The 12,500-nt window shown below is 44.9% G+C and overlaps 1 protein-coding gene across 1 annotated transcript in view; it reads left to right on the top strand.

Moving 5' to 3' along the window:
• LOC308362899 (transmembrane protease serine 9-like) overlaps window positions 1–12,500 on the top strand; it is a gene marked incomplete at both ends in the record, with an annotated part of 39,328 nt that overhangs the window by 17,588 nt on the left and 9,240 nt on the right. The window contains 8 exons of the mRNA XM_080835626.1: window positions 2,338–2,497; window positions 3,326–3,597; window positions 4,086–4,237; window positions 4,690–4,999; window positions 5,619–5,787; window positions 7,286–7,542; window positions 7,918–8,018; window positions 9,594–9,798. Coding sequence (XP_080691752.1) covers window positions 2,338–2,497; window positions 3,326–3,597; window positions 4,086–4,237; window positions 4,690–4,999; window positions 5,619–5,787; window positions 7,286–7,542; window positions 7,918–8,018; window positions 9,594–9,798 — 1,626 coding nt within the window. The remainder of the gene's footprint in view (window positions 1–2,337; window positions 2,498–3,325; window positions 3,598–4,085; window positions 4,238–4,689; window positions 5,000–5,618; window positions 5,788–7,285; window positions 7,543–7,917; window positions 8,019–9,593; window positions 9,799–12,500) is intronic.

Below are 12,500 nucleotides of genomic sequence, written 5' to 3'. Positions count from 1 at the left end.
AGACACGCAGACACACACACACACACGAACAAACACACAGACGCACACACAAACACACTCACTGACCAAAAAAACACTAATCTCTAAGGATATTTATTACCTTGAAGTTGTCAGACCAGTCAAAGCAATTCATAGAATGCAGTTCAACCGCGCTCTCACAAACAGACTCACCCACGCAAACACACACACAAAGACACACACAAACTCACACACACACACACAAACACAGACACACACACACAAACACACACACACAAACCACACTCACACACACACACACAAACCACACTCACACACAACCTCACACACATACACACACACGATGGCCGATCTAAGTCGGCCATACGACTCATATGACTGGCTAATACGAGGCGGTCATCTCTGCGATGGCACTGGACATTGGATGACAGTGGTTCAGGAGGTAGAGGAGTCGTTTAGTAATCGGAGGACACCGAACCCCTAACCGCTCCCAATGAGCAGGTTGGCATCTGAGGCAGTAGCCTCTGCCATTGGTTTGTGTGAGTGGGAAGATGCCTGAGGTGATCACTTCACCTTTACCTTTAAAGCTGTAAAGCGCTTTGGTTAAGCTCCGTCCAGTTTCTGAGTTAGTTTTCCTTGTGTTGTCATGTGTTCTTCGGTTTTGTGTTTTGTTTGCCTTTGTCGCCCTGTTACAGACTTGTCACGCCCTGCCCTTTGTGTAGGCCCCGTCTTGTTGATTGTCTGCCCCGTCTTGTTGATTGTCTGCCCGGCCTTGATTGTTTTCACCTGTCCCTCATCATCTGTTGTATTTACAGTGCATGAAATGCCCTGTATTGTTATTCCTAGGCTTCTTATTCTTTTTAGTGGCTTCTGCGCTTAATTCAGCTTGAACCCCTAACTATGAAACTTCGTTCAAACTTTGGCGAGTAGGTCTTATGCAATGTATGCCAAAGAAAAACTAATACAAATTTTCCCATTGACTTACATTGGGCCATTGTGACATCATAGTAGGGTAATTAAACTGGCTTGCACCTGTGCTTCACTGACACCTGCGCCAAGGTTCCAAGGCTCATCTTCTCTCTGTCCCTCTCCATTCAACTGTATTCCATTCATGATTGTTTATTCAGGGAGAATTGACTGAGCACAGGGCTCTATTGCAGCAATACCCTCACTGAGGCTACAGAATACAGAAGAACAATATATAAACAAACCATAACAAAACAAAACAGACAAAATAAATAAACAAAACACATATAAAAACTCAGAAATGTGTGTGTGTGTGTGTGTGTGTCTGTGTGTGTGTGTGTGTGTGTGTGTGTGTGTACCGAACTGTCAGTAAACGTTTATTCTTTCTCCCTACTCATGAGTCCGAGTGTGCAATCCAAACATAATCACTCAACCGTCGTGTCAGCTTTGAGTAGAAAAGTGTGTGTGTGTGTGTGTGTGTGTGTGTGTGTGCGTGTGTTTGTGTTTGTGTGTGTGTGTGTGTGTGTGTGTGTGTGCGTGTGTTTGTGTTTGTGTGTGTGTGTGTGTGTCTGTGTGTGTGTGTGTGTGTGTGTGTGTGTGTGTGTGTGTGTGTGTGTGTGTGTGTGTGTGTGTGTGTGTGTCTATACCCACATACTATGTGTAACCTGGACTGAACTTACCAGTTAAACCTTGACTGATCGACTGAATCTGAGTGTAATATTGATCGATTGATTAGTGTATTAGTGTGTAATATTGATTATTGTAATAGTGTGTAATATTGATTATTGTAATAGTGTGTAATATTGATTATTGTAATAGTGTGCTATATTGATTGTTGTAATAGTGTGCAATATTGATTATTGTAATAGTGTGTAATATTGATTATTGTAATAGTGTGTAATATTGATTATTGTAATAGTGTGTAATATTGATTATTGCATTAGTGTGTAATATTGATTATCAATTGTAATATTGATCTCGTCATGACTGACCCTGAACTCTAACCTCTCTGTCTTTAAGGAGCCCTCTCACAGCTGGATGGTGAGTTCCCTCCTTCAACACACACTCACACTCACATACACACACACACACACCCACACAGAGACACACACACACACACTTACATGCCTACACACACATACATGCACACACACATACATGCACATACAGAGGTACAGGTACACAAACATACATGCATGCACACACATGCACACACACACACACACACACACACACACACACATACACACACACACATGCATGCACACACGCAAACAAACACACACATACATGCATGCACACACACACACAAACACACACACGCTAACACTAACGCGCACCCTAAGAAACAGACAGTTGTCTGATCTCTATGACCCCAATGATTCCCTGCAGTGTGTGGGCAAGCCCCCCTCAACACCCGCATAGTGGGGGGAGAGAATGCCCCTGCGGGGGCGTGGCCATGGCAGGTCAGCCTACAGCGCGGTGGCCACTTCTGCGGGGGGTCCCTCATCAACAAGGACTGGGTGATGTCAGCCGCACACTGCTTCTCAAGGTGAGACTCAGGGGTAACTCTTTGAGAAACATTATGCAGGATTTAAGGTAACCCTTTATTGAACCTTCATAAGGGCACACACACACTTTGCTGAACCTTCATAAGACGCACACACACACTTTACTGAACCTTCATAAGACACACACACACACACACTCATCCACGCACACACGCACATAACCTTACATAACATAATTTAACATAGTCTTAATAATAATAATAATAATAATAATAATAATAATAATAATAATAATAATTAGATAATAATTAGGCAGATATAATCTGTGGCTACGTGCACTAGCATATAAACTCACTGCACTAATCTGTGGCTACGTGCACTAGCACATAAACTCAATGCACTTATATGTGGCTACGTGCACTAGCATATAAACTCAATGCACTAATCTGTGGCTACGTGCACTAGCATATAAACTCATGTGCACTAGCCTGACTATTCCTAAATGAATTACTGAAGAGGGGATGCATCTCTAAAGACACCCGTGTGTGTGTGGTGTGTGTGTGTGTGTGTGTGTGTGTGTGTGTGTGTGTGTGTGTGTGTGTGTGTGTGTGTGTGGTGTGTGTGTCAGTGTGTGTGTGTGTGTTTGTGTGTGTGAGTGTGCGTCAGTCTGTGTGTGGTGTGTGTGTGGTGTGTGTGTGTGTGTGTGTGTGTGGGGGGGGGGGGGGGGGGGGGGTGCGTGCGTGCTTGTGTGTTTGTGTACCTACAGTTACAGATGACGTTTGTCTCTTCCTCTCTGCGTGTGGCGTGCAGGTGTGTGTGTGTTTACCCACAGCTAAAGGTGACGTGTGTCTCTTCCTCTCTCTCTGCAGCACCAGCACCTCTGGCCTGGTTGTCTCCCTTGGGCGGCAGACTCAGGAGGGCAGCAACCCAAACGAGGTTTCCAAGACCGTCTCTGAGATCATCAACCATCCCAATTACAACAGCGCCACCAGCGATAACGACATCGCCCTCCTCCGCCTCTCCTCCTCAGTCACCTTCACTAACTTCATCCGCCCCGTCTGCCTGGCAGCAGCCGACAGCACCTTCAACCGGGGCACCACCAGCTGGGTGACAGGCTGGGGCACCATCAGCGAGGCAGGAGGTGAACACACACACACACGCACACACACTCACACACACACGCATGCACACACATGCACACACACGTGGCAGCCGTGGCCTACTGGTTAGGGTTTCAGGCCAGTTTGATCTTTGACCAGTAGGAAAAATGTGGGCGGGGGAAGTGGTAGAGCACTTCTCTCCGATGCCGCCATCCACGGCTGAAGTGCCCTTGAGCAAGGCACCTAACCCCGATCACTGCTCCCCGGGCGCTGCCAATGGCAGCTCACTGCTCCGGGTTAGTGTAACTTCACTTCACTGTGTGTGTTCACTGGGTGCGGTGTGTGTCACTACCCTGGATATGTCAAATGCAGAGGTGGAATTCAGAGTGTGTGTGTCTACACCACCTCTGCCTAGAGTCACTTTCACTTTTCACTTTTCACTTTTCACTTTTCACCTTCACTTCACTCACACACACACGCACACACACACACTCTGAAAGTTAACCTGATTGTCTCTTGTCTCTCCCAGAGTCTCTCCCCTCCCCACAGACCCTTCAGGAAGTGGATGTGCCGGTCACGGGGAACAGGAACTGTTTCTGCAATTACAGACCAAGAAACATCGCCATCACCGACAACATGATCTGTGCCGGGAAAGACGATGGGGGCAAGGACTCCTGCCAGGTGATCATGTGACTATTCAATTAAAAATAAAATGATATAGGAACAAAACAATACATTTGGCTCAAGGTAATTTATAGAGTCAAGGAGAAGATGTGTAGATTAGAAAGAAACCTTAAGCAGTCAGGTGATCATGTGTTTACCTGTGTCAGGTGATCATGTAAGGGTTTACCTGTGTCCAGTGATCATGTGTGTACCTGTGTCAGGTGATCATGTGTGTACCTGTGTCAGGGGATCATGTGTGTACCTGTGTCAGGTGATCATGTGAGTGTTTACCTGTGTCAGGTGATCATGTGATTACCTGTGTCAGGTGATCATGTGATTACCTGTGTCAGGTGATCATGTAAGGGTTTACCTGTGTCAGGTGATCATGTGTTTACCTGTGTCAGGTGATCATGTGTCTGTTTCTGAGATTATGGGAAGGTAACACCAGTCTGTTCTGACCCGTCTCTCAGGGCGATTCTGGCGGTCCGATGGTGAGTAAGCAGGGTTCTGTGTGGGTCCAGTCTGGTGTTGTGAGCTTCGGCATCGGTTGCGCCCAGGCCCAGTTCCCAGGAGTGTATGCACGGGTCTCTCAGTACCAGAGCTGGATCAACACCCAGATCACCAGCGACCAGCCGGGCTTCGTGACCTTCACCTCCACCGGGACAGACACAGACCTGAGTGCCACCTGCACCGGCCTGCCTGCTGTCACCACTACCACCACCACCACCACGACCACTACCGCCACCACCACCACGACCCCGGCAACCACCACACCGCCACGTAAGTCACACCACCACACAACCAAACCACCACCATAGCACCAATCCCTGCCACATAAGTCAGTCAGTGGGTAATGGAGTCAATAATGGAGTGTGTGTGTGTGTGTGTACTACCTGTTTGTGTGTGTGTTTTTGTTTGTGTGTATGTGTGTGTATGCGTGTGTGTCCTACCTGTGTGTGTGTGTGTCCTACATGTTTGTGTGTGTGTGTCCTAGCTTTGTGTGTGTGTGTGTGTGTTTGTGTGTGTCCTACATGTTTGTGTGTGTGTGTGTGTGTTTGTGTGTGTGTATGTGTGTCCTACCTGTGTGTGTGTGTGTGTGTGTGTGTGTGTGTCCTACATGTTTGTGTGTGTGTGTCCTACATGTTTGTGTGTGTGTGTCTGTGTGTCCTACCTGTCTGTGTGTGTGTGTGTGTCCTACATGTTTGTGTGTGTGTGTTTGTCCTACATGTTTGTGTGTGTGTGTCCTACATGTTTGTGTGTGTGTGTGTGTGTGTGTGTGTGTGTGTGTGTGTGTGTCCTACCTGTGTGTGTGTGTCCTCCCTGTGTGTGTGTGTGTGTGTGTGTGTGTGTGTGTGTGTGTCCTAGCTGTGTGTGTGATTATCCCTCTCTCTCCCGGCAGCGGTGGTGTGTGGACGGGCCCCTCTGAACTCTCGTCTGATTGGTGGATCAGACGTGTCGGCGGGGGTGTGGCCGTGGCTGGCCAGCCTGCAGCTAAACGGGACACACACCTGTGGAGGGACTCTGGTGTCCGAGACGCTCGTGCTCACCTCTGCCAACTGCTTCTCCAGGTACACACACACACACACACACACACACACACACGACTGGGAATACACACTCATAGGGCTAGGGATGCCCTCACATTCAAGAATCTTTTTCTTCATTAAAACTACGCCTCACTAACTTTCAGTTACACTAGCAATACCAAGAATGGCCAATAGGTGGCAGTGGCACTCCATCTGACTAGAATAAATACAGTGCTTGTAACAAAATAAAATCACTGCTCCGTTTTCAGTTTAGATTTTGAGTGGATTGTTAATTCTGTACATAGGCTACAAGATATTCAAAAGTAGTATTTCTAAAAAAAAATTGTCATAATGGTAATGGGGAACATGAAAGAGTAGCCAAAATGTTTTGTAGATTACTCACCGACTCACAAATAAACTGGTGCTGTCAAACGATTAAAATATTGAATCGCGATTAATCGCATTTTTGTCATAGTTAACTCAAAATGAATCGCGATGAATCGTAAATGTATTAATCGTATGTTTTATTTTATTGAAAAACAACAATGCCAAACAGGACAGTACAAAACAAAATTATAAAATGCACAAAAAAAAAAAAAAGAAAAAAACGTGTTAATCGCGCGATAATAACGCGTTAAACTGACAGCCTTAAAATAAACCCAATTTATCAGATATGCTTTGCTCCCTAATACTCGACTAAAGACACAACCAAACACCAGCGAGACCACATACTTTACACATCTGTGTTTTTGTGTGTGTGTTAACCCTAACCCTAGACCCAGGGTTTTCAACCGGGGGTCTGCGCCCCCCCTGGTGGTTTGCGACGGCATTGCAGGTGGTCTGTGACATGAGCCTATGTTGATCAGTTCACCATTGATTTTTTTTTTTTTTTAAGAATCGGTTTGATATTTTAACACATTTCCATATTATTCATGAATATCATGAAAAATAAGCCTAAAATTAGGAATATATGTCTAAAATAATATAAAACAGATTCACGCTGACAGAATGTAGCCTTGCATCTATCCAGTCTCTGGTAGCCTGTGCTTTGCTAATGTTAATGCATTGCGTCCCAAATGTCACGCCAAAAAACATATTATGAAGTTGAAGTTGACAAGCATCTGCAGTAAAGCATAGCCTATGTGTACTTTTGACGTTTAGTCGAAAAAGTAATACTTTTGGTGAATTATCTACTTTCCTGAGCTAACATTTCGTTTTAACGTTGAGTTAGCTGGTCTAAAGCACCAATTCATCGTTTTTTAGTGAGGTGAGTGACAGAGGGACAGACTGCCACGATAGACTGACAGGCTGCCACGATAGACTGACAAGGACAGGCTTCCAACAAAGCTGACACCTTCACAAGATACAGGAAAACATAGTCAAAAAAGAAAAAGAAAATACAATGAGGAATACATCAAATACGGATTTACAGTGACGACAGACAGATCAGGAGAGGAGGTACCACTGTGTTTCGTGAGTTCAACATTACTGTCAAATGAAGCCATGAAGCTGTGACAATAACTGTCCTTCCCGCCCCCAGCTCCAACACGGCTTCTGATTGGACGGTGATCCTGGGCCGCCTGCGACAGAACGGCTCCAACCCCAATGAGGTGTCGGTGGGTGTGGCCAACATCACGCTGAGCAGCCTATCAGGCGAGAACGTGGCCATGGTGCAGCTGACCAGGAAGCCCAACCTCTCCAACTTCATTCAGCCAGTCTGCGTGGAACAGAATGCGGGCGCCATAGCCAATGGAACCACCTGCTGGGTCGCAGGCTGGGGCGACGCTCAGGCTGGAGGTGTGTGTGTGTGTGTGTGTGTGTGTGTGTGTGTGTGTGTGTGTGTGTGTGTGTGTGTGTGTGTGTGTGTGTGTGTGTGTGTGTTTGTGTGTGGATGAGGATGAGAGATTCAAAATGATGAATGTGATTGCCTGCATAGTATCTTAGTCTAAACTATATTCTTCCCCTCCCTTCAATTTGTTCCTCTCTCTCCCTCTCTATCTCTATTTCTCTCTCTTCCTCCCCCTCGCTCTCTCTCTTCCTCCCTCTCTTTCCCCCTCCTCCCTCTCCCTCCCTCTCTCTATCCCACCTTTCCTTTCTCTCTCCCTCTCTCTCTCTCTCTCTTCCTCTCTCTCCCCCCCCTCCCTTTCACTCTCTCTTCTTCCCTCCCTCCAGGTGAGCAGCCCCTTCAGGAGGTGCAGACATCAGTGGTTGCCTGTGGCAACGCATCCTCCTCTGCTGATGCCATCTGCACCAACACTCTTCAGTTACAGCAGGTGAAGTAACTAGTAGCTAACACCTCACTTCCTCTCTTCTAACGCCTCACTTCCTCTCTCTTCAGTTACAGCAGGTGAAGTAACTAGTAGCTAACGCCTCACTTCCTCTCTTCTAACACCTCACTTCCTCTCTCTTCAGTTACAGCAGGTGAAGTAACTAGTAGCTAACGCTTCACTTCCTCTCTTCTAACGCCTCACTTCCTCTCTCTTCAGTTACAGCAGGTGAAGTAACTAGTAGCTAACGCCTCACTTCCTCTCTTCTAACGCCTCACTTCCTCTCTTCTAACACCTCACTTCCTCTCACTTCAGTTACAGCAGGTGAAGTTACTAGTAGCTAACGCCTCACTTCCTCTCTTCTAACGCCTCACTTCCTCCTCTCTTCTAACGCCTCACTTCCTCTCTCTTCAGCTACAGCAGGTGAAGTAACTAGTAGCTAACTAGTAGCTAACGCCTCACTTCCTCTCTTCTAACGCCTCACTTCCTCTCTTCTAACGCCTCACTTCCTCCCTCTTCAGTTACAGCAAGTGAAGTAACTAGTAGCTAACGCCTCACTTCCTCTCTTCTAACGCCTCACTTCCTCTCTTCTAACGCCTCACTTCCTCTCTTCTAACGCCTCACTTCCTCTCTCTTCAGTTACAGCAAGTGAAGTAACTAGTAGCTAACGCCTCACTTCCTCTCTTCTAACGCCTCACTTCCTCTCTTCTAACGCCTCACTTCCTCTCTCTTCAGTTACAGCAGGTGAAGTAACTAGTAGCTAACGCCTCACTTCCTCTCTTCTAACGCCTCACTTCCTCTCTCTTCAGTTACAGCAAGTGAAGTAACTAGTAGCTAACGCCTCACTTCCCTTTCTTCTAACGCCTCACTTCCTCTCTTCTAACGCCTCACTTCCTCTCTTCTAACACCTCACTTCCTCTCTCTCAATCCACTCCACTGTATTTCTCTCTCTCATAACTCATAGCTGTGTGTGTGTGTGTGTGTGCGTGTGTGTGTGTGTGTGTGTGTGTGTGTGTGTGTGTGTGTGTCTGTCTGTCTAGAGTGCATTTCTATCATAGCTGTGAGAGAGTGCAGGTCATTTAAAAGTAACACTATGGAGTTTCTGGAGCCGCCAGGTAGTGGGCTACTTTCTGCCGGACTATTCCAAGCAAGCTAGCCTACTCAGCTTTCACCATAACTTTACAAAGAAGCCGACGTGAGAGCACTTATTACTATCATTAATGTCCAAGCGTGTTATAACAAGCTTGCTAACATCGTTTACCGGATGTCTTGCTAGCTGCTAAACTAAGCGAAACCTGTTGAAATTAGCTTACTTTGTTTATGACAAACTAGCGAGTCAACAACTTTCCTAACACAGTAAAACATCAAGAAAGTGCAACACAAGACAAAGCAAGACAGCAAATAAGTTACTGAATAGTCCAGCAGAAAGTAGCCCCCTACCTGGCGGCTCCAGAAACTCCATAGTGTTACTTTAATACTGACATCTGTTTTTTATTCTATCATGTAAAGTAATGTTGCTCTTCTCTTCCTCTCTCTCTCTCCCTCTCTCTCTATCTCTCCCTCTTTCTTTCTCTCTCTCAGGGTGATATGGGAGGTCCACTCATGTGTAAGCAGGGTGAGTCGTGGTTCCAGGTTTCAGTGATCGCTGTGAATAACAGCACTCTTAACTCCACCTCCAGAGCTACCAGCCAATCAGATCGCTCCTCAGTGCAGGTCTTCAGTCGGACAGCTCGGTTCAGCAGCTTCCTGTCTGGCTTCTCCTTCCCTGCAACCACCACCACCACCAGTGGGGGGCGCCACTCCTTCACCACCATCTCCCTCCTCTCTCTCCTCATCCTCTCCCTCTCCGCCGCTCAGCTGGCCTCCCAGCACTAACCCTGAGGTCAAAGGTCACAGGTCATGACGGCCTATAATCCACTACTGAAATAACCAACGAGGTGTGTGTGTGTGTGTGTGTGTGTTTGTGTGTGTGTGTGTGTGTGTGTGTGGTGGATGTGGGGTTCGACTGTATCCTGCTATCCACTACGGTACTAACCAACGGGGCCTACACATCGCTTATTGTCATTGTGCACACACACACAAACACACACACACACACACACACACACACACACACACACACACACACACGGCTTATTGCCATTGTGCCGTAGTAATGGGTCTCTTATGGCCTGTAGAGATGTTCAATGTGACAGTGACACGTGACACAGTGTGCCGGTGACGCTGTAGTCGACGATGAATGCCGTATTTGTGTGTGTGTGTGTGTGTGTGTGTGTGTGTGTGTGTGTGTGTGTGTGTGTGTGTGTGTGTGTGTGTGTGCGTGTGTGTGTGTGGTGGAGGGGGTGATCTATTCTTCTATACCTTAATTGTGGAGTAACACACACATTTACTACAGCAATTTATTTTGGCACTTAAATAGCCCGTAGCCAAGGTTGACATAGTTTTAGATTTTTTTGAATTAGTTAAAAAAAATGTAATGTGATTTTATTTGTATTTATTTATTTTATCTATATGATTTCCATTACTACCAACTACGTTCGGTTTTGTTTTGTTTCGTGACTCAATTCTATTTCATTTGTAGTTCATTTGACTTCATTTTACTTCAGTTTCAGTTTTAGTCATTTTAGTTCAGGACAAAAGTTTTAGTGCAACGTGAACAATAATCTGCTTATCATTGAATATGTCAACACTTCAGGACTGATCTTAACTAACATTTGCAATAGACTATATCTCTTTCAAGCTGCATTTGTTTAATATTCAAAAAAGGCCAGAACGTGATATTTCAACCACTTACATCTGGCAAACAGCATGACCTGGCTTTCCCCGGTCAGCCCTAGCGGTATATTACTAACTTTACTGGTACTATGTATACTATAACATACATTATATTATTTTTATTGTTTATTTTTATTTTGCGAAGTGTGTTTATTTTTAGATAATTTAATGTCATCTCTCCACTTGAAGCACATTGTGTCTACGTATGCCATATGAAATGTGCTTTACAAATGAACTTGACTTGACTTGACTAAAACCTCTACAGTACTCGCACGGAACTAACAGGTTGTTCAAAACGTTACGTTTGTCACTCATGCTATTTTGCGTTACAGTATAATTATCTTGATAATAACCACTTCTACTACTACTTCCATTAGTTAGCAAGTGCAGGCCCTGACACTTTATATCTACTTGTTTTAGTTTCGACTGAAAGTGTAAAACTCAGGTATGATCATTTTTGTGTTTGAAACGTTTGGAACACTGTTTTTTTTTTCAGTCTTGTTTTTGTATGCATATTGCCAAAAACACAAAAGGTTGCCTAGAAACGTATGTTATATGCTATGGATAATAAGCTGTTAGTATCGTCATTAATCAGGGATCAATTATGTGATGTTTGTGTAAGTAACGTCATTAATCAGGGATCAATTATGTGATGTTTGTGTAAGTATTGTCATTAATCAGGGATCAATTGTGTGATGTACTGTTTGTGCAATTAAAATCATGGCAATAAGAAACTTTATTTTTTATTTAAAAAAACTTTCATATTCAGTAAGATCTATGTAGTAGTAAGTTTAAACAGTTTTGGGATTGATGGAATTAAACATTCTATAATGTTAATGAATTCATGTTATTAAAATCATGGCACTACTAAACTTTTATTTTCATTTTAAAATGTAAGTTTTTATTGTAATGACAGTTCAGTTCATATTCAGTAAGATTGTATGTAGTAGTTAATTTGAAAAATTCTATTTTTTCTGTCTAAAGTTTTCTATGCGAATAAAATTAATAATTCTATGCAAATACATCTTTGTAAGTATACTTTATGAACTATAGGAGGGCTCAAACCTACGTCACTGGCCTTGATGTTTGTGTCTGAGAGAGAGCTAGTGTGAGTGTGGGTTTTGAGTGTGTGTGTGTGTGTGTGTGTGTGTGGGTGTGTGTGTGTGTGTGTGTGTGTGTGTTTGTGTGTGTGTGTGTCTGTGTCTGTGTCAGTGTGTTTGTGTCTGAGAGAGAGAGCTAGTGTGTTTATGTGCGTGTGGCCTTGTTAGATGATTCAAGCCATAGTGTGTGCGTGTGTTTCTGAGAAAGACAGCTAGTATGGATGTGTGTGTGTGTGTGTGTGTGTGTGTGTGTGTGTGTGTGTGTGTGTGTTGGGCCTTGCAAGATGATTCCAGCCAGACTGAGAGGAGACCACCCTGCTTGAGGCTAGAGGCTCCCCTGAGCAGTTGCTAGAGAGTGACATACTCTCTCGCGAAAGCTTGGTCTGCTCGCTCAAATGTATCATACGCTCTCGCGAAGACTTGATCTGCTCGCTCGAATGTATGACTTTTGGCACTGTGTGGGCGGGAACCAAAGGAGGACAGGCTCTTCTCTGATTGGTCCTGATCGTTGAGGCTTTGAGAGTCTTGTAGTGACGTCACTCACTTCAACCAAACTCCGGTAAGTAGCTGCATACGTATGTATGTATGGTGAACAAACAGGTTTTGTTAAAGG

Source organism: Sprattus sprattus, assembly GCF_963457725.1.
Source record: "Sprattus sprattus genome assembly, chromosome: 3".
Classification (NCBI taxonomy): Eukaryota; Metazoa; Chordata; class Actinopteri; order Clupeiformes; family Clupeidae; genus Sprattus; species Sprattus sprattus.
Note: the sequence above shows the minus strand (reverse complement) of the source record. Positions and strands in the feature narration are given on the sequence as shown.